The sequence below is a fragment of the Carassius auratus genome, chromosome 27 (genome assembly GCF_003368295.1).
Source record: "Carassius auratus strain Wakin chromosome 27, ASM336829v1, whole genome shotgun sequence".
NCBI lineage: Eukaryota > Metazoa > Chordata > Actinopteri > Cypriniformes > Cyprinidae > Carassius > Carassius auratus.
The window spans coordinates 17,581,633-17,608,886 of NC_039269.1; the positions used below are offsets into that span (position 1 = coordinate 17,581,633).

The 27,254-nt window shown below is 35.5% G+C and overlaps 2 protein-coding genes across 5 annotated transcripts in view; one reads left to right on the top strand and one right to left on the bottom strand.

Moving 5' to 3' along the window:
- mrc1b (mannose receptor, C type 1b) lies at positions 1 to 12,531 on the top strand. Its single transcript, XM_026206316.1, is given in 32 exon segments — positions 1 to 155; positions 340 to 723; positions 1,639 to 1,815; positions 1,992 to 2,144; positions 2,268 to 2,381; positions 2,686 to 2,823; positions 2,950 to 3,129; positions 3,243 to 3,400; positions 3,543 to 3,659; positions 3,778 to 3,893; positions 4,105 to 4,253; positions 4,341 to 4,540; positions 4,627 to 4,748; positions 5,097 to 5,175; positions 5,274 to 5,424; positions 5,777 to 5,812; positions 5,909 to 6,075; positions 6,219 to 6,280; positions 6,367 to 6,467; positions 6,615 to 6,757; positions 6,972 to 7,074; positions 7,306 to 7,445; positions 7,551 to 7,561; positions 7,563 to 7,593; positions 7,690 to 7,789; positions 7,895 to 8,124; positions 8,481 to 8,646; positions 9,346 to 9,501; positions 9,588 to 9,701; positions 9,855 to 10,043; positions 10,629 to 10,661; positions 10,891 to 12,531. Coding segments are annotated over 32 exon segments (4,299 nt in total). The 5' UTR covers positions 1 to 91; the 3' UTR covers positions 11,106 to 12,531.
- cacnb2b (calcium channel, voltage-dependent, beta 2b) overlaps positions 12,438 to 27,254 on the bottom strand; it is a 26,353-nt gene continuing 11,536 nt past the window's right edge. For 2 of the 4 annotated variants that reach the window (XM_026206318.1, XM_026206320.1), the window contains exons 2-14: positions 24,848 to 24,925; positions 22,742 to 22,864; positions 22,080 to 22,219; positions 21,869 to 21,930; positions 21,630 to 21,652; positions 21,441 to 21,521; positions 21,059 to 21,117; positions 20,854 to 20,963; positions 20,260 to 20,268; positions 19,159 to 19,310; positions 17,880 to 17,975; positions 16,741 to 16,914; positions 12,438 to 14,965 (exon numbers count right to left, since the gene is read on the bottom strand). In XM_026206318.1, the coding sequence (XP_026062103.1) occupies positions 14,288 to 14,965; positions 16,741 to 16,914; positions 17,880 to 17,975; positions 19,159 to 19,310; positions 20,260 to 20,268; positions 20,854 to 20,963; positions 21,059 to 21,117; positions 21,441 to 21,521; positions 21,630 to 21,652; positions 21,869 to 21,930; positions 22,080 to 22,219; positions 22,742 to 22,864; positions 24,848 to 24,925 (1,785 nt within the window). In that variant the 3' untranslated portion in view covers positions 12,438 to 14,287. The remainder of the gene's footprint in view (positions 14,966 to 16,740; positions 16,915 to 17,879; positions 17,976 to 19,158; positions 19,311 to 20,259; positions 20,269 to 20,853; positions 20,964 to 21,058; positions 21,118 to 21,440; positions 21,522 to 21,629; positions 21,653 to 21,868; positions 21,931 to 22,079; positions 22,220 to 22,741; positions 22,865 to 24,847; positions 24,926 to 27,254) is intronic. The other 2 variants (XM_026206319.1, XM_026206321.1) reach the window with 1 other exon arrangement.

The window sequence follows — 27,254 nt, forward strand, 5'->3', positions numbered from 1 at the left end:
ATAAGCAAATGTGAGACTGCAGAATCTCAGCCAAAGACAGACGATGACACTGGAATGAACCTAGCAGCAGCACAAAATACATGTTGTCAAGATGAAAATAATAACAGTAGTGATTTTGCTCATATTAAATCTAGAAAATTGCTTTGCACAGACCGGTATGTATTTTTACTTTAATCAAACTGAAAAATAAATGGCATTTTTAATCATGCTTTTTGTTGTTGAAAATAGTATTATTTATTGTGGGAAAAAATGCTATATAGCACATTGTATATGTTTAAATAACAACAATATGATCATCTCATAATTATTATTATTATTATTATTTTTGTGTGTGTGCAGCAGGAAGCTTTCTTATATATAATGTGGACCTTAACAAATGCATGAGCAACTCCCTGGATCGAATTTCCACTTGTGACCAAAACAGTAACTTACAACAGTATCGCTGGACTTCAAAGAATCTAATTTTGAACACTTATACAAAGAAATGTCTTGGAGTAGGAAGTAAAACAGTGGGCAAAAAACTGCAGTGGCTGATTTGTGACAATGACAGTGATCTGCTGAAGTGGGAATGCCACGATGATACATTGCTTGGCCTAAAGAATGAGTCTCTGTACCTGGCTGTAAATGATTATGGTATGCTCATGATCTCTAAAGACACTGGAGCGAAGAGCAAATGGACAATTCATGGATCACAAAACAGCATTTGCTCCAAGCCTTATGAAGGTATGTGTCTTAATGTTTCTATTGAACTTTTTCATTTTCTATGAAAATGTATGTTTTACTGAATAATGTTGAAATAAAACATTCATTCCCAACCTTTTTTGACCTCATTAGAAAGTCTCTAGTATATGTTCCCCTCCTAACAAGTATTACTGTATGCTCACTAATTTTATTCAATTGCTCATTATTGCGACTTGTAAACAAATATAAATCCAATCTGTTTTTGACGACTCAGGTTGCGTCTCCCTTTAAGGAGACAATTTTCACACAATTTTCCAGCAGTTCAGTCCGTGGTCATTACTAGTCTTATAAGTTAGTTATCAGTTTTTTCTTTAAGACTGGTCATAAATATTTTTTTTTCAGTTGCATAAAAATATATATTTGAATCTGAATAGTAAGTTATTCATTGGCATGTGAACAATGAACATAGTGATTATGTGGTCGTGGTTATGTTTTCACAAAAAAAAAAAAAAAACTGTGTCATCAATTCTGTTTGAAAGGCTTTAAAATAACAAAATCAAAACATTTCCAAGTACTCTTGAAACCTGAGTACATTATGTAGCTGTAGATGTACATGTCCATGTATATGTAATAGTTTATTCTGATTGGTCAATCACTGCATCGATATTTGAATATTTTCTGATATTTGCCATAATCCAAGGTAACACTGTATACTGTATGAGTGATTGGGTAAGGGACCTAAAGGAACTGGTTTGTTAGTATATACTATTACTACCTTTAATACCAATGCAACTGATTTATAATATACATTTTTGACTACAAAATAATTTCCAATATTAATCAATTTAATTTATTGCAAATTTAAATGTGTTTTCGTGCATAATCTGATCATTTCACCAGCAAGACAATTAATGGCACAAATAACAGATTAACAGACTCTTACATTTTATTTTACAGAATTGTACACCATTGGTGGGAATGCATTTGGACGCCCATGCCAATTTCCTTTTCTTTATGAAAATAAATGGTATGCTGATTGTACCAAAATTGATACACCAGATCAACGTCTATGGTGTTCTGTTGAGACAAACTACGGTGAAAATCAGCTGTGGGGCTACTGCCCAACACCTGACAGTAGGTTTATTTCCTATTCACTTTACATTTCAATTGTTACCTGCATGATCAATATTAAATCTTTGAGGCTACAATTGTTACTTGTCCATCACGGAAGACTAAACTAATAAATAATATATATATTCTAACAATGAAACATTAGCTTGCACCTACTGATGTGTAGTGATGTTTTGCAGATACTTTCTGGACCAAACATCCTCTGACAAACGTCTATTACCAAGTGAATACTGGGTCGGCCCTGACATGGTACCAGGCTAGAAAGAGCTGCCAGCAGCAAGGTGCGGAGCTGCTGAGTGTCTCTGAACCTCACGAACACACCTTTATTGCAGGTACAGTCCCATCAAAAAAATTGTCTGAATGGAACTATTCATCAACTAAATGCACTAATGTAATATTGATGAATGTCTAGAAATATCCAAAGAATAAAACATTAAGAAAACTGCTTTGTCTAGGAATTGTCCAGATGACGCAAAATACACTATGGACAGGACTCTATAAATTAGATTTAACCAGTGGATGGCAATGGAGCAATGGACAGCCGTTACGCTATCTGAAATGGCTCAGTGGTAAGACCATCTTTCAGTCAAATGATTCAGTCTCACCGAATTAATCTAGCTCAATTAGAAGAGTATAATACCAACAACACTAGTTTGATTCCCAGTTATCAAATAATCAGATACAAAGGAATGTGTACATTAATAAATGTTAATGCAGCATGATGTGAGAGACCTCCACTATTCATTTAATAACCATGTTTTTGGCCTGAAATGAACAACTAAATGAACAACAACAACAACAACAACAAAAAGCATTGACTAGCTAACTGGGCGTATTACTTGACTGAAATGATCATTTCTTTCTTTGTTGAAGGATACCCAACCACACAACCAGGCTACAATTGTGGTGTCATGAAAAATGCTTTTGGTTCTGAATGGTCAAATGAACCTTGTTCTGAAAGACATGGATACGTCTGCCAAAGAGGCCATTCTGTTCCAACTCTTCCACCAGGTAGGCTTCCCAGCGTATTCCCAGTGAATTTTGGTAAATTTCTATGGTATCCAAAATGTTGGTATACTCTACCATACTGTTCTGTATACGGTGTTGGTAATGTGTTATCTTTGTCGTTTCGGACAGTGGTGGACACTGGTTTTTGCCATAGCCCCTGGATTCCATATTCAGGCAACTGTTATCTCCTTCATCGCAATAAGCACACATGGCTGGATGCACGAGACTCCTGTCTGCGAGAAGGTGGAGACCTGCTGAGTATTCTCAGCAAAGAAGAGCAAAGCTTTGTCATCACACAGCTTGGATACTGTACGTTTTGATCATTTAAATACAGTTTTAACAGTGTTGTTGTAAAAAAAAAAAAGGTATAGAAGTCACCCCATATAAGGTTGCTAGTCGGTCATCTACATCTCTATTCTCAGTGAAAACAGACGAGCTGTGGATTGGTTTCAATGACCGTAAAACGCAGATGCTGTTTGAGTGGAGTGACCAGTCTAGCATCCCGTTTGCCTCATGGGAAGTGAGTGAGCCGAGTCACAATGCTGTGTATGCTGAGGACTGCGTGTTAATGAGAGGAGAGGTAAGAGCTTCACAAGTAAAAAGCATTTACTAAAAACATTTTGCACACTATTTGAGAAGTCATCTTAAATTTGTGTTGCATAGTTTTTCTCATAGCATTATGGATCGCTGAACTGAACATATGCGTCATGTTTCTTATTTAGGAGGGAAAGTGGGCCGATGATATTTGTGAAAGCAAGTATGGATTCATCTGTAAGAAGAAGGCCAGATCTAAAGCCTCGAATAATGACACAGTTATCACAAGTCCCGGATGCAGAACGGTATGTATTGTAATTTTAAGAAAATTGGCTAAAATTCTAGAATTATGTCTTGTAGTTATGTTCTTTGTCATCAGGTGGTGGAATGTATTCACTGACGGCTGTCTTATTTTTTGAGAAGGGTTGGACCAGGTATGGGTACTACTGCTATATGGCAGGATCCGAGACTAAGACCTTTGAAGAAGCAAAACAGATGTGTGCAAAAGATGATTCCCAACTGGTTGATATTTCATCCAGGTCAGATCACTTCCTTCAGTTACACGCTTTTTGTCCTTTCTACACCTGATAAGGAATTCTTAATACATTGACTAAAATCTTGAAGCAATTAAAAAAAAAAAAAACTTTTCAAAATGTATGTTTAAAATATATATCATATTTAAAAGCTATGAATAGTATTCAGTGTTGTTTTCTTCTTTTTCAAAATACTTAATCTGTTTTTCCCCATTAGAGTAGAAAATGCATTCCTTGTTAGTCTAGTTGGAGCGCGGCCAGAGAAGTACTTCTGGATCGGATTGTCAAATCAGAGGGATCTGCACACTTTTGAATGGACCAACACTAAGGAAGTCCCATATACTCATTTCAACGCTGGGATGCCAGGTACTGTACTCAATGTCAATGAAATTATTGTGTTTTTGGTTTCTCATAATTACAGGATGACAATTTAGAAATCTTTAAAAAAATTAGGAAGAAAACAAGGCTGTGTAGCCATGACAACTGGACTTGTTGCGGGGCTTTGGGATGTGCTCAGCTGCTCAAATAAGGAAAAATACATCTGCAAGCACATAGCCGATGGACTAGTTACAACTCTAGCCCCACCAACCACAACAGAATTGGCCTGTCCCAAAGGCTGGAGCTCACTTTTGTTAAGAGACTTTTGTGCCAAGGTAAAACAGGCTTTTTAAGTTATTTAGATAAATTTGATATTTAAACAAAATAAAAGACTAGCTGACTGATTTCTCTTTTCTGGCAGAATTTTGATGTACCTCGGAGCCAAAAGAAGACTTGGGATGAAGCTCTTGACTTCTGCCGAGAACTTGGCGGTGATCTCCTGAGTATCCATCATGAGGCTGATCTTTCTGAGACACGAAGACGGTAATATTTATCATTACCTTTGCATAATGATAGCTAAAGAATGTCCAGCTAATGGAATAACTTGTTTAACATGATCAATAGCAGACATGTATTTCAGTCAGGTGACACTGACCATCAACGGCCATAATTCACAATAATTACCCATAATTAAGCCACAGTTCCATCTCTATACACTTGCGTATATGTCAATGAATATTATATTTGTCTTCGTGTCTTTCTTGTGGTTTTGTATTCCATGCCATTACTTGATAAACTGTGAAATGGTAAATGAGAAGAAAAGTCACATGACTGAAAAAGATTAATTCGTAAATGAATGCTAAATAAATAAATAAACTATGTGGTTTTAGGTTATAGAATTTATCCATCATGGATTGGATACAGAATGTACGATCCCGCTGTGGGTTTTGTTTGGAGTGATGGTTCTTCGGTGAGTTCATAAAGAATTTGTTAAACGACAACAAATGCTACGTACATAGAATTCACAGTTGATGTCATTTTGGTTTTTCTAAATCTACTCTCTTTCAGTCCTCCTTTCAAAACTGGGCTACTGATGAACCAAATAATTACAACAACATTGAAAATTGTGTTGAAATGAGTTTAATGTGGAACAGAGATGGAGCATGGAATGACATCAACTGTCTAGACAAGAAGGACTGGTACTGTCAGATTCAAAAAGGTACAACATCAACGTCAATCTGGCTAAAGTCTAATTCTATCATTACTCAATTGAAAATAAAATTTGGTCACAGTTTATTTTAAGATCCCATTCTTGCTTTTAACAAATATCCATTAACTTTGAGTTTGCCTCAATAAATTCCTAATCTGCTGCTTATTAATAGCTAGTAAGGTATTAGGATTAGGAATGTAGAATATTTACTTTATAAGTAGCCTACTTATAAACAACTAATATGTTAATAAAAGGCATGAGTTAAGAGTGAGAATTGGTCAATATAGGCTACTAAAGTGTCACGGAAAATTATATTTTTTAATTCAATACATGACAGCTAACTGCTATGCTTTGTTTCTAGGAAAGATACCAAAGGAAGTAAATATTACAGATCCAGGTAAGTCTTGCACAAATGTTTTTGTTTGTTTTTGCCACAGTGATGGGGTAAATGAGGAACTCCAATTAAAAAAACATGTATTTCTTTTTATTTAAGTTTATAATAAAACAGAGGATGGCTGGATTCAGTTCAAAGGCAGCCAGTACTATGTGTCTGAGTACTCATCAAAGACTACGCACGATGCTCGGAAATTCTGTAAGAAATCACATGGCGATCTTGTGGTTATCAAAGATGAGGACGAGCGGGTGTTCCTTTGGCATCAGGTATGAGGGCTGAGTCACATTTTCTAGCAGCATATTATATGTGGTGCATGCATCACTACATGATTCTTTGTATTATAATTTTTTCTATATCATTTACTGACTGGCTTTAGTGTTTAATGACTGGCTTTTTTTCTGTGTTGCAGACTAAACTTTGGCTCAATGATTTTATCATTGGTTTGACAGTTGATTTGGACAATACTTACCAGTAGGTTTAAAGAATGCAAGCAACACTCTATGTTCCCCTTTGCAAAAGAACAAATAAGAAAATATGTATATTTTTTTTCTGTAAAGGTGGATGGATGGGTCCCCTGTAGTGTTTGAAGCTTGGGAAAGAAATCAGCCTGCTTTTAAAAACAGTGAGGAAAGATGTGTGAAGATGACCACATCTCAAGGTACAGCATATCTCCTTATCTATAATTAGTGGAATGTGTTATTGACCACTCATAAATTTGGTGCAGAAAATGTTTATGATGTATGATCAGATCACTGTTGATACATTTGATAAATTACATTAACAAAAAGTATGTTGTCTGTTACAGGACTCTGGGAAACTATTAACTGTGGTGATGAATATAAATTTTTTTGTAAGCGAAGTCAGTCACCTCCAGTAAACACCACGGTGGCCCCTTCACAAGAGCCAAAAGGAGGCTGTGCTCCTGAGTGGAAAAACTTCAAAGGAAAAGTAATTATAAACATATTTTAAAATGTTAAATTAATACTAATAATAATCATTTAAATCGTTCTCCACCAGATTGTTCTGTAGTGCAATGAAATGAAAATGTTGCATATCAAAATCAGATCTCACACAGAATACTGTGTCATGAAACTGTGTCATGATCTGTAATTCATTTTTAGAAGAAAATAAATAATGGTCATTTAAATATAAAACACTATAGTGCTACTACATGAAAGAAGACATGAAAACTTGGACTGAAGCGAGAGGATACTGCAGAGAGCTTGGTGGAGATCTGGCATCAATTATGAGTAGACAACAACAAGGTAAAAGCTTTGTTAATTAATGAATTAGACAAGAGATCTCAGTGCTACTCAAAATTATATAATTTTTTAAAAATGTGCTTGGAAAATGTGGCATTATTATCTTTTGCATAGATTGACTAAAATGGGACATTTTTCTAAAATTAAGAACTGCTGTGTCTTAATTTGAAAAGTTTATTTATTTTGTTTACTGACTTGATCAGTGTCACACACTGCATTTTTATTTTTCTGCAGCCTTTTTAAGCACATTGAGTAGAGATGAGACCACAGACTTCTGGATTGGATTCAGCAATTTGGCCAACGGGAGGTTCAAGTGGACAGATGGGAGTAAAGTTACATTCACTGACTGGGCCAAAGGAGAACCTAGAACCAATGTATGTAAACCTGCTTAATAAAATCCACGCTTAACCTGAATATGTTTTCATATAACTATGGACTGTTTTTATAGTAATTTAATTAAAAAAATTCCCTACTCACAGTGGAATTCATATTTGGGCACAATATCATCATTTTGAAGAAAAGGTACCGTACTGAGAAAAATACTAAAATTATAACTGAATAGTGTTCTTTTTTGTGCTAAAAGCAGTGGCTTCAATAGAGTGTTTGTTTTTCGAACAGGAATGTGTTTTTATGGGCAGTGCATCAAGCTCTGTCTATGGCAAGTGGGTGGCACATGACTGTAATTCGACTCACGGTTTTATCTGCAGTCGTGATGTTGGTGAGTTTAACTGAACAATGTGGACTTGCAGAGAGATTGTAGATATCTTGCAGGCTTACAGTTCTTCATATTTTGCTTCCATTGTGTCATTTTTTACATGTTCAGATCCTGATATTGCCCCAGTGCCCACTGAAGTTCCTAAAACCTTTGTCAATCTCGGCAATTCATCTTTCAAAGTGATTCAGGAGAATCTAACGTGGAGTGAGGCAAACAGTCGCTGCGAGGCAGAGGGGGCTCATTTGGCCAGCATTCGGAGTTTGAAAACACAGGCTTACCTTGAGTTGCAGGTCTATAGGTCCGAACAGCCCTTGTGGATTGGTCTCAGTCGTGTACAGGTAATGCCCCAGAGTGAGAAATCGAAAATCATGGCATTGCATTTAATAGGAATATTCAACCAAAATGGGAATGTCGTCCTTATGAGTTTCTTTGTTCTGTGGAACACAAAAGCAGATGTTTGGCAGAATATACATACAGCTCATTGCCATACAATGAACGTGGATGATCTATCACATTTAATGACAAAATAACATTTTACTTTGAGCATTATGTGGAAAAAATAAATGTAACAGCGTGTGTTTTTTTTCTAAATTAGTCTTTTAAAAATGTACTTTGTGTATCCCACTCTGCTGTGTGTGGTATGTTGATGATGACTCATAATCTACTATATCTTGTATATATTTGGATCCAATAGAAAAATGGATATTTTCAATGGGCAAATAACTGGCACATGAATATTGAGAAATGGGCACCTTCTGAACCACGGCCCAACCACCCTTGTGCATACATGGACATGAATGGAGACTGGAAAACATCTGTATGCAATCAAACCTACTTCAGTGTCTGTGAGAAAACGACAGGTGAGATACACGTGTGTGTGGTGTGGTGTGTGTGTGTGTGTGTGTGTCAAAATACAGCAAACAATTATGGATACATTATTATCAAACTATTTAGACTTCTAGAATGCATTAGAAAGCTTATTGTCTATTAAATCCTATACACAGAGGTTTCTGTATAAGTGACCTGCCACAAGTCAAACCGTATTTATAGGTGTCTTTAAATGAGAAGCCAAAATTCCTTTGATCTTTTGACACATAAGAGGTCATTGTACTATTAAAACATCTTGTAACGTTTCAGAACTTTCTCATTAGTCTAAAAACAGCTTATGTTGAAGCCAGTCTGCCAAAATGACAGGTTGTGGAATGTGCCCCTTTATTATGTAATAGTGTGGCTAAACACAGCTGCTGCAGAACAAGATCAGTGCCTGCTTCTACATCGCTGTCTGTTTAGCCCTGTCTACCAATTGGCACATATAAAGATATAAAGAATATTCCATTTCTTATTTATGATGACACATTTCGCCATGCATGGCATGTCAATGTAATATGAAGAAAGAGTCAGTAAAAATGCAGTCTGTCTTTTACATGCAAACACACACAAGCATTGTGATACAAACAGGCAAAAGCCTCAATACTGACACGCATCCAATCATATTCCACACTAAATGGATGATACTTTCTGAATCAGCTTGGTAAACACTATTTCCATGTTCTCCACAGACATTCCCCCAACCGTTCCAGCACAGCACCCTGGGCACTGCCCAAATGAAGATGGTGACAGTCCAGTGGGGTGGATACCTTTCAAAGACAGCTGCTATGCTTTTGTGACGGACATGAATTCATGGAACAGAGCATCTAGAATGTGTATGGCATGGGGTAAGGATATTTACAAAGCTGTTTAATCAATCACATGACAGGTGCAAAGAACAAAAGAGTAAGAAAGTTTGCACTTTGGTTTTCAGGAGCAACTCTTGTCAGCATTAGGGATGAAGCGGAACAGAGGTTTATAGAGAAAAACTTGATGCTCCTTAAAAATCGCAACCATTTTTGGATTGGGCTTTTTCTATCCCAGAAAGGTAACACGCCAAATATACATTTGCATACAAAAATCTCTTCTGTTTTCTACACTTTTCAAGCTGGCCCAGAGTTTTCACATTAATAGTGAATGAACTCATGAGCCTAAAAGAGTTGGTTATAAAGTATGAACTCACCCTGGGTTATCTACACAGGTAACTGGTTATGGTTAGACAATACTGTGGTAGATTACACTAACTGGGAAGATACGAACTATTATGAAGAGGACTATCGCAGCTTTTCTTGGGATCCCGAGTGCGCATCAATCTCTACCACATCTGATAAATGGAAAAAGCAGAATTGTGACTACACAATGTTACCATTTATCTGCAAAACTCCCAAAGGTACGTATTGTGACATTTACAATTTTCAAAATTAGTTACATTTTGTAACATAGCGGAACATTAGTTGTCAGAGAAACAGAGGATTGTTTATTTTATATTTGAAATAATATTTTGAGTAATATGTCCAACAACTTGATTGCATCTTTGCTCTAGCTGTGTTTATCAACTGTATGCTGATTCAAACCTTCCTTGTGAACTATGCAGTAAATTATTTGTGACGCATAGGTGACCACTGTTCCAGTATTTTGCTGTTTAAATATTCCTGAAAAGACATCAAATACCCTATGATATATTTTTTTTAATACGAGTATGCTGTGGAAGATTTACTTTATTTTTAATTTTTACTTTAGACATTTCTATTTCATGAAGAAAAAAAAAATGGTCAAATAATGGCAGGGAGACATATTGTCAGAATTTACACTATATTCAAAAATATATTTTAGGGTAAACAAAAAATAAATAATAATAATTTAACATTACATGATCAATCTATGTGTCTATAAAATATTATGGACACATGTTATATGTGACATTCCTTGTTTAAATACCTGATTTTTTTATTCTGTTTTTTTTTTCTTCCTGCAGTTATAAGTCCTACCATTAAGGCCATACAAGAAGGTAATATTATGACTTATTTGTAATGAATTTATGTAATGAACTTTTTTTTTGTCAAGAAATATAAAAAAATCGTATTTTATATCAAGAAAAAGCAACCTCTCTACTTTAAAATAGACTGATTCTTAAATGTGCATATGTAATATAATAAATCTGCAGTTTGATGGAATGTGTATATCACAGTTTCACAATAGATGTACTAGACATTTATTTTTCTCTCATTTCTTCACAGGTCCTGAGCCTCACAAGGTCAATAAGGGTTTGGCTGTGTTCTTGACTCTTGCAGTGATTGGCATATTGGGAGCTCTAGCTTTCATGTACTACAGAAACTCAAAAAAACGAACATTGCCTACATTTGAAAATCCCACGTATAATGACACAGGTGCTGCTTATTCATATAGTAAAGATGACAAATCATTGATTCACAACATTGAGATCGCTGAATAGAATTGTGTTTTATAATGTCCAATTACTTGTTTATGAGAATGGTCAGTCTGTTATTATCTTTAAAAAAAAAAAAAAAAAAACGGGTTTATTTTGCGATAATGGCTCTACATTTTCCTGCTTACCAAATATTGATTAGGGTAGAAAACATTTTATGTTAGAAGAAACATAGCTACTGTATGTAGGCTAGAAGCCAGTTGTTGATTATAAGTTCTGTGTTCATTATGCCAAATATATTTTATTGCAGAATGGTGCAAATGTGCAGTAATAATGCAATATTCTAAAGAATCATCCAGAATCACTGGTTTAATATGGCATTGCCATTGTTCTGTATAGCTTTTTTTTCATACTGTCTTTGAGTTTTAAATAGTTTGTGAATATATTGAATAAGAACTGTCTCTAAATGAATATTTACACTGATTTATCTGTTTTTGATCAAACCAAAAATTACACACCAACTGTAGAATGCAAATTAGTTTAGTTAGCATGGAAGTGCAGTGCCAAAAACAGGACAAAATTATGTATAAAGGTCAGCTGACATGGCAACATTTGCAATTTAACTTTTCCATTTTTAGTTTCAGAAAATGTTATCCCCTTTGAATTTAGTGGCTATTTCAACCATAAGGAAATTAATGTATTTCCTGATACGCATTCAAATATAGAAGTTTGTTATATAAACTTCTTTGTTTTCAGAACTGTACTGATTTTATATTTATACTAAATCTGTGATAAAAAAAAAAAAAAAAAAAATCCTTCGTAATATTGGCAACGTTACAATAAGGTCCTGTTAGTTAATGCATAAAAAGATCAAATAAAAGCAATAAAACGTTCACATTATTAAAATCAAAAGCTGAAATTAACATGAACAATAAATAAATAAATGCTTTAAAAGTATTTTTCATTGTTAATGTTAACAAATTGAACCTTGCTGTAAATTGTTACTATAGTGAGGTGAATGTACAATAAGAGCCACATGCACGACAACAATGCACGAAAACATCAAATGGTAAATCGTACGTGTGCATTATTTGTTTAGGAGAACATTTCACAATATTCAGTCAGACCAACTGAATACAGAAGTACATCTAAATTACAGTGCAGCAGTATCAGTTTTATCAATCCAGTATCTACAAAGGCATTTATGAGGTATATACAAATGCATAGAAACAATTTTCAAGCTATTGTGTTGTCACAAACTAATGCATAGAGTACTCAGGAAACATAAAGGTATCAAGTGTAAATAAACGTCATGGTTCCAGATACACTGAAAATATGAAGAGATCAGAGATCATTGCCATCTTCCTCTTTTCATTTCTAACAAAACCAGAAAAAAACTTTTACCATGCAGTTGTAGTAAAATAGGTATTTTCTGAATCATTGTACTTATTCCTTAAAGGACATTTGAGTGTGCCTTTTTACTTTATGAAGTTGAAAGTAATGATTAAGAAAATTGTATATTTTCCATTATATATCCATTTGATATACACTGTATATATTTAAACAAACATTTTAAAAATCATGAATACATGCAGCTGGTTGGCTAAAATGATCTCATTGTATATATTATAAATATGGAACAGAATGAAACTGTTTAATAAACATTAAAAGTGTTCATTTGAAATAATTTTGCATGAGCAAATAACAAACTAAGGTCTTTGTATTGACACAAATAATGCATTGTATGAAATTTGTGAATTAAATCCGGATTGATTTCTGTGACATACAACCTAGAAAACCAGGCCAAACTAAACACTGAACTATGTATACATTAAAGCCGACTTGAAATTGAAAAATGAAAATAAATATTCTGCTTTGAATCTCACTGAAATTCTGTGTCCCTCTGAGATGTGTCAGATTATGGAAAATAGGTTGCAAACAGTAATTTATGCTGACTGTAAAACTGCTCTTAGTAGTGTCACTAAATGAAATAATAAAACATATTTTATTTTTCAGACAGGCGTCTTGAGCACTCCCCCATCTGCCATTGGTCAGACAAATAGATAATACTGATGACAGCCGTTGCTGTCAGGCTGGTTGAGATGGTTAAATCTTTGTGTGTGTGTGTGTGTGTGTTGTTCCACAGAGCCACAATGTTTATACTTTTCAGTTAAATTAACCTACAAATGTGTTGTTGTTTCTGTGTTTTAAACTAGCATAACAGAAAATATTTTAACATCCAAAATATCCATTTTATTTTATTTAGCATTTTTATGTAAATGTGCAAGACTTCTGATTCATTAGGAAAGATAACTGATAATAAAAAAAGTATAATAAAATTATTTAAAACACATTTAGTTGAAATACAAATCAGCACATTTATGATTTTGATCAATTAAAAGGATATAATAACAAACACTAATTTTCAACTTCAAGCAGCATACAGATTGTTTTTGTACAGCTAAAATAACCGGAAGCGATTGACCCCAGAAGCCTTGCACATTACAATTATAAAGGGCAGTCCTTGTACTGTATGTAAAAATAAGGTGAAAAATAAAAATAAAAAAATAACTAGACTAGACAGTCATTGTTTGAAATGTTGGTAAAAAAACTGAATTTCCCATCCTTGAGCTGAAAAGCCAAAGTGAGAATTGTTTCATGCAGCCAATAGCAGCACAATGTGAATGCATAATTAACCCATTTAATCCCATTTTTTTCTCAGACATGAAAATATCAAAATTACTGTGTGACTATTCCCTTATTATACTGTTAATATTTTCATATTTACCAGTAGTGTGGCAGCACGTTCTACAAAAACCAACTGAAAAAAAATTAATAAAAAAAAGAATGTCAACAGATCCAGTTATCTTTCTCAGGGGTGACAAATAAACATGGGGTAAGAGCTTGAAAGTATAAGACGTGTCCAGTTTGCATATGTACATATCAGGAAACAGAACCGGTAACAAGCAAAGATGTAAGCACAAAAAAAAAAAAAAAAATGTAAGAACATACTCAGGACTGGAAGGACCAATGTGCTGAAATCTTTTATAAAAAAATCTAAAAATTCTAAATCTAAAGCCAGAGGAACACAGAATTACAGCATGTGAATGAAAACTGAAAATCAAGGAAATTAGATGTGGACCAGAGGAGGCAATAACACAGCGGAATGGATAAAGAAAGAGAAACCATGTTGTCCTGAGTACACGGTAGCCAGCATTTCACATAGCAGCATTAAAACAACGTCCATCTCAGCGATGAATGTACATGTCTTCAGTCCACTCCTCGGTCTCGACACACCTGTCCCTGTCTCTGTCCCTGTCCCGCTCCCGTCCCTGGTAGTGATAGTGATTGTGGTGCGATTGTTTGTGTGAGCGCAGCTGGCTCGACTGTCTCTGTTGCCTGTTGTGCTCATTGTGCTCCAGCTCATAGTCCTGCTGCCCGTGGTGGGAATAATCCGGCTGAACGTCTGTGGTCCCGCGGCGGTGGTGGTGATGTCGGTTGTGATGGTGGTGGTTATGGTCCCTTTGAGTTGTAGTCCTATTGTGGTAGACCTCGGTTTGGTCCGGGTCGCCCTCGCCCGGGAGCGTGCGCCTGCTCCGGGACTCCGCGTACGAAGCGTCTTTAGCGGGAAGCAGCTCCATGTCGGCGGGCTGCTGGTGGCGCATCTGCTGCTGGTGGTTGTTGTGGGGATCTGTCGGTCGGCTGGTGCTGGAGCGGTGGTGGTGGTGATGGTGGTGGTGATGATGGCTGTGTCTCTTTGGCTCACTACGAAGGAGCCTCTCCTCCTCCTCGGCCTCCTCCTGCACTTCCTCTTCTTCCTCCTCTTCCTCCTCTCTCATCTCCTGAGCCTGGGGCTGATGCTCCTGCTGGTGCTCTTGAGATCCTTTTCTCTTAGTGGCGGCCGTCTTCTTGCTTTTCTGTTCATCCTGTATATGAGATACATGACATGAAATTAGAGTTGTGTGGCTTCTAGACCATGTCTGTTAGCGTTGGAGTCATTTGGAAAAGAAACAGACCAAAATATAGTGCAGCATTTGGGCTCCAGATGTAAAAATCCCATCTCTATGGGGGGAGACACATCTTCACCAATCAGAGAAGGAAGCCACCAAACACGCTAAACTACAAATGTGGCGCTACAGCACTATAATAAAGTTTACAACACCTACATAAGATAGGCTATTGCTAATACTATAGATACTGAGAAGTAGTTCAAACTAGTTGGTACTGACACTATAGGCATTTTACCTCAGAGACCACCGTCTCACTCAGCGAAGGTCCTAACTCATCTTTAAATGTCCAAGGAGAAGTTTAGTAAAAGGTGGAGAGGAAATTGAAAATGTCACAGAATGACACACCTCTAAGCAAAATTTCAGACTTTATGGACCCTGCGGATGTTTCCAAGCAGTTGTAATTTAGAACGTTCACAAAAGAATCACAAAAGTTTGTTAAGAAATGTTAGAAATGTTTCATGTTAAAAAGGGGTTTAAACTCAAGTTATATGAAATGAGAAAATAATACTGACAGTACCAAGTATAGTACTTGGTTACACTGATAACATATACTTGAGATGAAATATGATACAGTACGTGTAAATGTAAGGAAAAAGGGACTGGTCTGTAATTTTCAATCACACTGTAATTGTCAAATCATGTGAAATATATTGTGAAACTACTATATAATTGTGTTTATTTAGGATACATAAAATGATAGCAATTACATTTGACTTAAAATGAAACCACACAAAATAAGTAATCTTTACAAAAACAACGACAAAAAATGACATTTCCACCACAGAACACTATTAAACACAATGCATAATGTGAAATGTGGTTGGAAATGACACTGGGTATTAACTTTTTATGATTTCTGAACAGATGCACTGTATATTACCTTTCAAAAGTCTGAGGTCAGTAATTCTTTTATAAAAGAGAAATTATTACTTTTATTACATTTATCTAGTTACATTAAAGAAATTACAAAAGATTTCTAATTCAAATAACTGCCATTCTTTTTTTTTTTTGAGGGGAAAGCACTTTACTATATTGACCGTTTAACACTTAAGCAGTTGCATATTAGCATTCCTATTATTAATATATTGGCTGTTTATTAGCACTTATAAAGCACAAATTCTGCAAATCCTACCCAATAGCTAAACTTAACTACATTACTAACTATTAATAAGCAGCAAATTAGGAGTCTATTGAGGCAAAAGTCATAGTTAATGGTTTGTAAATAATGAGAATTGGACATTAAAGTGTGACCAAAATAATTAAGCTGTTTCATGAGCAGCAAATCAGCATATTAGAATGATTTCTGAAGAATCACGTAACACTGCAGACTGAAGTGATGGTTGCTAAATATCAGCTTCATCATCACAGGAATACATTACATTTTAAACTATATTTAAATAGAAAATGGTTTAAATAGTAATACTATTCAACATTACTGTCTAAACTGTATTTTGTCAAAATGCAAATAATTGCAATTTTTTTGGAGAGTTTACGAGACTGACCCCAAACATTTGAACCATAGTGTGCATATTTACTATCTTTGAATAAATGTATCAAGTGAGTGTCAGAAAACACACATCTAAAGAGCATTTTTTGTTTTGTTTTAGTTCGCTCCTAAAAATCCACAGGCTCTGTCTGTAAATGTTCAGTCTCAGTACATCATCTCCCGTGTTTCTCAGTGTGTCCAGTACCTTAGCAGGTGTGGGACTGGTGGGGAGTGTGTTTTCTGCCAGCTTCTCCAGCATGGGGTTGGGAGGCTCCATTTCAGGAGGGTGTGTGGCCCTCCAGTAGGCCTCCAGATAATCAGCAATGTGTTCACAGGCATCTGACAGCTGGTTCTCATCCAAGATGACATCGAACAGCTCCTGCGAGAGAGACCAATAGTGACGTCACAATAAAGGGTAAGTATAGGTGACAGCCAAATGAAGCACATAACACGGAATAATGCTGGGAGGCTTATCTGTCAACCACTGCCTTAGGTGCCTTGCAACATGATGCAGCATAAAAATAACAGTCTCTTGATAATCAGATCAAGATCAAGTTTGTGATTAAGCCCTCTGGATAGACTTGAATTAGAAATAAGAGCAGTGTTAAAAGGATGCCATCAAAGAGGATCAAAATGTGGGTGTTCATATTGATTTTCTAAAGAAACACTCTAAGTTCATCAGAGGCAATATATCAAGCGCATAACAAGGTGACATTTTTTATCATGATTAATTGACCACTACACCTTAAAACTTTATTAACCAATACACAAGAAAATAGAACATATTAAAAAAACTTCCAATTAATTTTTATAGGACATTGTGCAAAGTTGGGGGAATAGTTCACCCAAAAATTTGAATTTGCTGACAGTTTTGTTTAGAACAGCTTGGAACTGATTTAGCTTGTAAACGTTACAGATCTGTGCATATTTCTCTCCTGACTCAGATGAGACAACTGGATCAGATTTCAGCTGGAAGCAACGGTTTGATGTTAAAATTGTCTTGTTGGATTTGTTTATTACCAACACACAGCATTTCGTTTCTCAAGACATTTATTTATGGATTACGTGGGGATTATTGTGTTGTTTTTATTAGCTGTTTGGGATCACATTTGACGGCACCCATTCACTGAAGGGGATCCAGTGGTGAAGAAATTATGTAATGCTAAGATTATCCAAATCTTCTCCAAACCCAAACAAACAATTGTGAATGGGCTGAGTAAATTTTCTGAAAATATGTGGGTGAACTATTCCTTTTCTCTTTCTGAATTATTTTTTAGAAGGGTTCTCCTGCAATCATATGGAAAACATTTAAATGTCTTTAGCATTTACAGAAGGCACACTTACATTGGGACACTGGGCCAGTTTGTCTGCGGCCACCATCTGAACATTCAGATGTTTAGTCTGAGATTTGCCCCTGGTCTTTATCAATCTTGTCAGAACCTGAACAGCAGATGAAAAGAGGAAAGAAAAAAGGGACAGGAATGATGAGTAGGAGGCATACGGGGTGAAGGAACAGTTGATGTAAGGTCACGCTGCAACCGGTCTTTTCCTATCTAAATACAATGACTGCACATTCAAAAAGCTTTTGGACAATGAATGAAACCATGTATTGTGTAACCTAGTGACAGATAGATAGATCTTATTCATATGGCTGATATTTATCATTTTGAACGATATAGTGCATTTTAAAAGACATTTGCAGTTATCAGAAAAGTGACAAGTTTATCAAACAAGTTGATATAGCACCACATCAGATACCGCTGTACTGACAGAATAATCTTGTTTCTGCCTCCTAGTGGCTGACGTAATTTTTTATACCATCTATTAGCTCACACCATAAAGCCAATGCTAGCAATTAATACTTTTTAATATTTTTGCAAACTAGAGAAATAGCATATACACCAGCTGGTAGAAAGCTAAAGTAATTTATTTCTGATGACTGAATGGCTATTTAATTGATGTTTGAATATTGAACATTATTTAATAAAGTGTTAAAAATAACCATCCACACTTAATATGTCCTGTTTTGGAATAAACAAATTGCTTTGAGGTTAATATTTGTAGAATGTAGTTAAGATTATAAATGAAAAGCTACGGTACAAATACAACCATTTATACAAATTAAATGAACATTGTGCATTAATAAAAACATAATTAAAAAACAAAAACAAATTATATGTTCTGAACATTATATTCTTCAAAGAATGCAACATGATTTCCACAAAAACATTAAATACCATAACTGTTTTCAATATTGACTATAAGAATAAATGTTTCATAAGCACCAAATCATCATATTAGAATGATATCTAAAGGACCATGTGACACTGAAGAATGGGGTAAAGACTGGTGAATATTCAGTTTGCTATTAAAAGAATATAACATTTTAAAATGACCTTTTGAAATGTTTTCAAGAAGAAAAGATTTTTGACATGTAATAGTATTTTCATAGTATTTCTGTATTTTTAATTAAGTACATGCATCTTGGGCGAGCATAAAAGACTTTTAAAAAAAAACAATAACCACATTTTCAATGGTATTTAATGTATAATCCGTTTGTTTCATCAGTAAACAAATGACTATTGAAAGAATTTTTGCGAGTTCTGTAAACACAGTTTCTGACCTTGGGTGATGAAATCTTGACATACACCAGGATCGGGGCCAAGGAGGTCTTGCTTAGTTGGAGAGGATGGTTAATGGTGTCTGCGTCCAGAACCACAAGCTGTAGACTGCGTGCTAACTCAAAAATCCTCTCAACCTCTCCTTGGATTTGGGCTGCAGGGGCAGATTAAGAAATAAATGAGACTAGTCAACCTAAAATCCTTATATGACATCTTCGAAAATATTATTCTATCAAAGTACAAATCTGCTGAAGTGTTGCCAAAAGCACTTCAAATGTAATGGGAAGCTTTTTATCTCCAATTCCTCTATTACACATAAGAAGAACATCAAAAATGTTCAAGAAAAAGAAAGAAGAAGAAAAAATAAGCTTTTTTCACTATTTCATGAAGTATATATATATATATATATATATATATATATATATATATATGGGGCATATACAAGTAAAAGTCTTCAAAACTAAATGCATTCCATACACAGGTCATGCAATATGTCAATAAAAAAAGATATGATCAAAATATACTGACAGGACAGTTCCTTGCCCACAGGATGTAACAGAACAATGAAGGTTTGAAACTTGCACTTTGCCTCAAAGTGAGCAAAACTATAATGATAAAAATGAGACAAGTTCAAAATAATCTTAGATGGTGTTTAACATTCTCTTTCACTACACACTGTAAAAAAAAAAAAGTAAAAATATCTAAACATTCTTTTGTTTCTTTTACTCCAATGAGAACTAGTTTTTCTTAAATATTCTTATTATTTTACATAAATGATCTTTTTAAAGAATGTTTATATATTTTTTTCAGAAAACAAGACACAATTACAGAGAAAGTCACACAAGACTCACTCTTACATACACATTATAATACTTTGGCTTGCATTTGTTTGACCAATGAAATTAAACACATATTATGAAGGTCAATGGAGATTTTGTGGTTATGGTGTCTAACACAAGCCAAAGCTTTTAGAAGCAGTGACCTGTACTAAAAGTATTAGGGTTCTTTGACACTTATAGTGTTCTCTAAGAGGTAAAGCAGCTCTGATGACACCAACAGGAATGAGTTGGGGAACATGGACAGGCTACTGCTGTTATACATACCCGCAGCATCTGAGGTAAGAGAGCAATGCAAGGGACAGAGTGGAAAAAACCAATCAGATCCCCTTAACAAAGCTACACACCTCAGATCCACACCCACTAATGTTAAATAATTCAACTTAAATTCACAATTTTAAAGCAGTGGGAGTTTTTCTGTAAGTGGGATCAATTTTGTTTTTTTCTGAACACACTGCATAAATGGTTCTATTAATCAGTATTTTTGTCTTGTTTTCAAACGATTACGAAGAAATCTATCAAACTAGATAAACTGATTTAAGTTTACTATATTTTTTTGCAGGTTTCCTTCAAAAGAAAATGCATTAAAGAAAATCAAGACAAATGTACTGAATAGGTTTTTATTTTGTTTTGTTTTTTTGCAATGCACCATCAAGCTCTATTATCCCAGTGTTAAGCAGTTAATTAAAAATCTGTTAAGTAAAGGGTTCAATGACCAATAAATTCTTTCTACTCTCTTTCTGACTCTGAACTAAATGTTTTATTTATATCTGAAGCCAATACATTTAGAATATATTATGTAATTTTTATGGAATGACATACAGAGAGACAAACATTAAGAAAAGGACAAGTAGTGAATACCTAAACTGGAGCGGGTGTTGGAGCGATCCATTATGGCGTGCTTGCTGGGGTTGTTGAGGATCGATCGCTTGGCAAGTGCAATATCTGCTGTCACCCTGGTGATAGTAATTCTAGCAATGGATTTACATATTAGAAAAGTCACAACACTTTATTGGACTACACACATTGCTTCTTTTGTAATGAGTCGGCGGTCCGTGTACCATACCTTCCTTCAAATCTGTGTTTTAAAAAATCAAAGAGAGCTTTTTGCATCATGTCTGTAACCTGTAAATTAAAATAAAAGGGAGAAAATATGCAACTCAGTAATAGCACTTCATAAACGTGTAGTTTCCGTTATGTACAGGAGAGGGCAGTACATAATAATACAGAAGTGTGGTATAAGAGAACATGGGAATATAATCATCAGGTTCAGTGATGAGATGCATTATAGAAGATTTACATTTTTATTTTAGAATTTATTTTAAATGTTTTAAATGTCTTCTGAGCCACTGACTCCATTAAAGCAGTTATGCTGAAGGTCCTCAGAGAGTTTGGACAGTGGATGACTTAACATTGTACATACAGAGACAACAGTAAATGGCCCTCACCTCATAGCCCTTAAGCGAAGGCCCCATGAGCACCACAGGACGCATGGAAGGCACAACATCATATGCAGCCAGTTGCTCTCCCTTCAGTCAAAGAAAAGATATGTTTAAACAAACACAAAGTATATGAATATAAACATAAATGTGTGTGGTTTGGTCATAATCACAGCATTGCTGTAAATATTTGCTTACCGATTTCTTCTTCACTTGCTGAACTAAAGGATCGATTGAGAAACATTAGAAATTGAATTGCACACAGACACATAAAATAACATTATTTATGTTCCACATACATACTTTTCATCCAGATAAGTGGATGATAACAAATTAAGTATAATAAATTGTAAAAGGAAACTTGTCTGCTTATTTGGTTAAATTCAATAATTTGTCTAATAATAAAAACAAAAATAAAAAATGAAGTGTCAGTGCACCTGTTGGTGGCGGAGCAGCTTTCTTTGCATTCAAATCATCTTTGGCAGCAGTAGCCGCTTTACTGTAACAAGAGGGGGGAAAAAGCAGTTTGTATATAATGAATTTTGCCCCAATTTATGCTCATTTAAATGGCTGATTCATCCATGCAATAAGAAAACAAAGATTACAAAATGAAGACTCCACACTGCATTATTTATCAGGTTTGTTTACTTGGCCAGCGCTTTGGCGGCCTTCCTGGCCTGCACCTCTCTTCTGATCAGAATCGTCTCCAGGTTCACCGGGCTGGGGATAAAACCAACCTCTCCCCCTTCCTTCACAGGCCGTCCAATCCACCAGTCATTGTTAAATTTCTGTAAACAACAACAACACAATATTTTATATTTAAAAATCATCTTCATTGAACATACTGACATTAAAGAGATAGTTCACCCATAAAATGAAAATTAATTTCATTTAATTACTCACCGTCATGCTGTTTCAAACCCGTAAGACCTTTGTTCACTTTGGGACACAAATTAAGATATTTTTGATCAAATCAGAGAGCCACGTTCCAGACCCAGAAAGGTAGTAAGGACATTATTAAAATAGTCCATGTGACATCAGTGGTTCAACCTTAATTTTATGAAGCTACGAGAATACTTTTTATGTGCAAATAAAACTAAAATAACAACATCTTCACTTCTGTGTCAGTCTTTGACCCAAGTTCACTACAGTATGTGTGCTGCTGCTGATGCAGGAGCCGTCGTTCTGATGTTTGGAACGACATGAGGGTAAGTAACTCATGTCAGAACAAAAATGTTTGGGTGAACTATCCCTTTAATTTGATTTACTTCAGTGTAACGATTGTGCAGGTGATCTGGGAACACACTGACCTCTTTGATATGGAGGAAGTCCTTAGCTTCAAAAGAAACCCCGTGCCCTGGTATGGGGACGTTGTCATCATCTGCAGGAGTGTAGGTGAAGTTTGTGCGCACGGCGAAAGCAACAGGCTTAAACTGAATAATCGCAAAAAAAGGAAAGATTGAAACCTTTAAATTTTGATAGCACAACACACTGAATGTGACACTTTTGCATCAGAATCCTTTATGAGCATATGCACTGCTACAGTATGTGTTTCAGTTCTGTAAACAAAATAGTGTAGTTCTATCATGTAAATTTGTCCATGAGGTTGTGTGTGAGTGAATGGCAGCAGACATATACTTTGAGGAGAGTGCGGGAACTAAGCCACTGCTGATTTGAGCAATGGCACATGCTGCATTGCCCCAGGCAAGTTACTAATAATACATTTCATTAATTTACCTTCAAACCAATTGCAATGCACAAATTAATTCTCAAAGAGCTCAATATCAGCCCAGTAAAGGGTAATGTAGTCTAATGGCAGCTACATGAGGCTTGAGGTCAATGCAGGTTTGTATACATAGGATGAGACTGAATGCACACAAGATCATTTTAATTTAATCTGCAAAGACCTAAAACTTGTCCTTCAGGTTAATATGGAGTGCAGCAGGGTAAGCTACACGTGATCAGTTTTGATTCATCCATACTGTATTTACATATATTTACAGTAACAGGACAAAAGGACAACTCTAGTGTAGCAACTGAGATTCTGTGATACACAGTTGGTTTGCATAGGTCAGTGATTGCCAAGCACAGTTGTGTGTAAAATATTTTGGGAAAAATTTTGATATGTTAAACCTATAAAATCTAGTAAAAAGGTTACAGTCATCAAAATCTGACTGATTAATTTATTGATTGATTGCCTCAAGTTTTTACATCTGGTATAAATGTAAAAAACAAATGTGAAAAGTTTTACTAAGACAAAAAGTTTGGAAACATTAGCTTTCTGTTGATTAAATATATAACTTTTTTTCCTTAAAAATAAGTCTCCATATTTTACAACACTGTAATGTTTTATTTATTTATTTTTATTATTAATTATTGTATACTTTGGTATATGATTTAAAAGAAGTCAAAAGTCAAATGTCAGCACCATGTAGGTCTAGCTGAACACTGGAAGGTTTTTTTTTTTTTTTCAAATCCAATCAGTGGCAAGCTCCTTAACAAAAAACAAAAACTGCATTTATAAAAATCCACAAAATAGTGTCTATAATGTTTTAACCCAGTGATGTGAAAAGAAGTTATGATATTCATTCTTCTAAATGACCTGCTAATGCAATTGACAACTGGTTACCCAATGAGTTAAAAAGGACACAATAATCACAATGCTTTTTAGTTTATTTTATTGTCATTACCTAAGCCTTAAAAAAAGTTAGTAAACAGCAATTCACATGGTAACTTTTTCTATCTTTAAAAAACATTCATGCAAGTTTCTATATTATTTAAAAAATACTGCCTGACTCATGATAAGTAACTGTTCTATTAATTTGTTGTATTATAATTTAGTATTTAATTAAAAGAAAGTCAAATGTCAACACAATGGGAGTCTAGCTGCTTGTAGCCTGGTTTTAAAAGGTGATGCTCTGTGGGAGATGGTGGACTGAAGCAGGACGTGATGCTGTCTGCTCAGTACCTTAATTAAAAAGGACCTCAGGGAGCTCACTGACACAGACTGACACAGACAGGGGGGTTTCATTCAGTTTTTAAAGCCGAGCAAAACTGGACCCTGTAAAGAGCCGATGATAAAACACAGAGCATTTGTTGTTGCTCATTCACGTGCTTCTTATCGGTTTTTGGACTTTGTAAAGGAACAGAAGAAAAGGTAATTGTAGCTATATTTTTGTCAGTCACGTGTAAAGCATTGATTTTGTAAAGTTTCAGATTTAACACTGATGTGCTGTTTCAACCAAGGCATTTGGTAATTAGCCGTTTCACACAGCTACTTTATGACTTTGACAGAGGAAAAAGAGCGGTGCAAAATTTATGAACACATCTAAAGCTGTGATATATTTCAGTCCTTGTGGCCAACGTCACTGGTGGCAGGAACAGGCAGCTGAGAGAATAATGGAGTTGCAATCTACCTTGGCCTTCTCCAGCTGGACTTGGGCATTCTTCTCCTTCTCCTCAGTGGCCCCTGAGTCCTGACGGTCCGCCGAACCCTTTTCAAACAAGAGCAAGAACCAGCATTAAAATAACACCCAGATTAATTCTCTTTCACAAGACATTTCTGTCCATTTTGACTCATTCCCTCTTACAGTATAGCAACAAGCACTTGACCATGCACATATCATCAAATATAACAGTGTCAGTGTTGAGATGATTAACCTCAAACTGGCCTGCCTTTCCTTCAAATGAAAAATAATAATGAAATATAAAAACAGATGTAATCCTAACCAGGTACAAAGATACCATCATTATGATTGAATAAAATCATCAAATGAGGCATATGCATTGATGTGTTGTTTCAGTAGAGATCACTCTTCTATGTGATGACAGTGTCATCGAAGTCGCAAATGTTCCCAATCTTTCTCCTTCAGGGCTCCTTCATCAAATTTTATTAGCAACTCTTTACAAAGGGCAGTGTTCAAAGTCATGCAGAAAATTTCAGAGTAATGTCAGGCAATAAGAACTCAACCATTTCGCTCAGACTGACCTTGTAAACTGATATGAGCATAACACTCCCTATCGTTTTTCCACACTAATCTATGACAAAGTGCTACCACAAAACAAAGACTGCATTTAAAAAAAAGAAAAAATTCCATAGCACAATGTCCATAATATTTTTAACCCAGTGATGTGAAAAGCAGTTATTATATTAAATCTTATATATGACCCACTGAAGGATTAGATACCAGATATTACACTGTATCATACACAGTAATTTAATAATCTAAGGATGAGAAATACAAACTTCAGAATGTAAGCTCTTCCACTGCAAAGAACACAATTTTGATAACATCGTAAACATGTTTTTTCTTGTTTTAACCAAAAAATTATTAGAAAACTGTATATTGTATAAACTGTATATAACTGTATATTTTTTTTCAACAGTCAGTCTAACTAACCTCACTACAAATGCATTTTAGTCATCAAATCACATTTACGTTACTCTCATTTCTAACATTCAGTCAGTTTCTAGTTTAAGATTACAAATGTTCAATGTAAAATGGTTTCACAATGTCACACAAAAGTCATGATGACTGCACAATTTCTCCCAAAGGCACACCTACACATGCTCACATGCACAGTAACACACTGACAGGAATGGCACCGTGTCAAGCCCCTCGAGAGACACTGGTGGGACGCAGTCTGACCTTAATATAAGGCTGATAAACAGCACTTCACCAGCTAGACCAGCACCAAACCAGCAAGAACCAGTCGGAACTTCATCAGGGAAAGAAGGACCAAATTAGTTTGCACGTTAAATCATCACATCAAAGCAAAATTGTAGTCTGTCAAGAATGTCAATGTGAGCTTGAATGTTATTATTAATAAACATTGTCCTCACAAGTATTCAAAAATAAACAGGCTTAACGCAGTACCCAGTGGATAAACTGACTCCAGGGCATGCAGCAAACATAACACAGTTTGCGTTGAAAGAAATGAGGCTAATTAGCAGAGAAGGTGGTGAAGCCAGATTGAGAAAAGTAATGAATAAAATGAGGAATTAGAGGAGACCAGGATAATTGGAGGGTGGGGGAGCGGAGGGGGCTTTTCCCATAGGCACAGTCATGTAGAGGTGCTTGATTTTGTTTACTTATGTCTGCCATAGACATCTGTTCACTCAGTGCCTCTACTGCAGGTCAATGTCACGGAGAGAGCAGTACAACATGCTCACCAAGATGCTCTTCCAAACACAGAGGTTAGTGGGGATTGGGATCATTTATATTCTCTTTCTTAGATGTATTGAAGAGTGAAGCCTCTCCATAGTACTCAAAGGGAGCAGCTCAGGGGTGTCAAACATGTCAGCAAGAGGTGTCCAATCCGGCCCGCAGGATGATTTAAACAATAATATGAAATAATATTGAATTTAAAGCAGAACAAATTGCTCATTTATTTAAACTGATATTATGCCTCAGGAGTCGGGACACCTGACATGCGCCTTTTAAAGTGGCGCCAGGATCTCGAGCAGCATGAGGATATGATGATAGCTGTGTTGTAACTGAAGCTTGTGTGGCATTTTTCTGGTGATTTTAAACACGTCCAAAAGAAGACATTTCACCAGGAAGGGCGGACAGACTATTTGAGGAGATATGGAAAAATGGTTTTGTAATCTCAATGCCAAAAGGTATGTTTAATCACGACTCGTGGCTAATATTAAATGGCACTGTGACGCACTGGACAGCTTCGCATAGAGAAAGTAAATGAGCAAGGAGTGTGCAATATTTGTTGTGTAGCCTACTAATATCATAACTGTTGTTTTAATGATGTGCGGACTGACATTTTGTAACTTTGAAGAAAAAAAAAAACACATCATGAGAGTTTTTC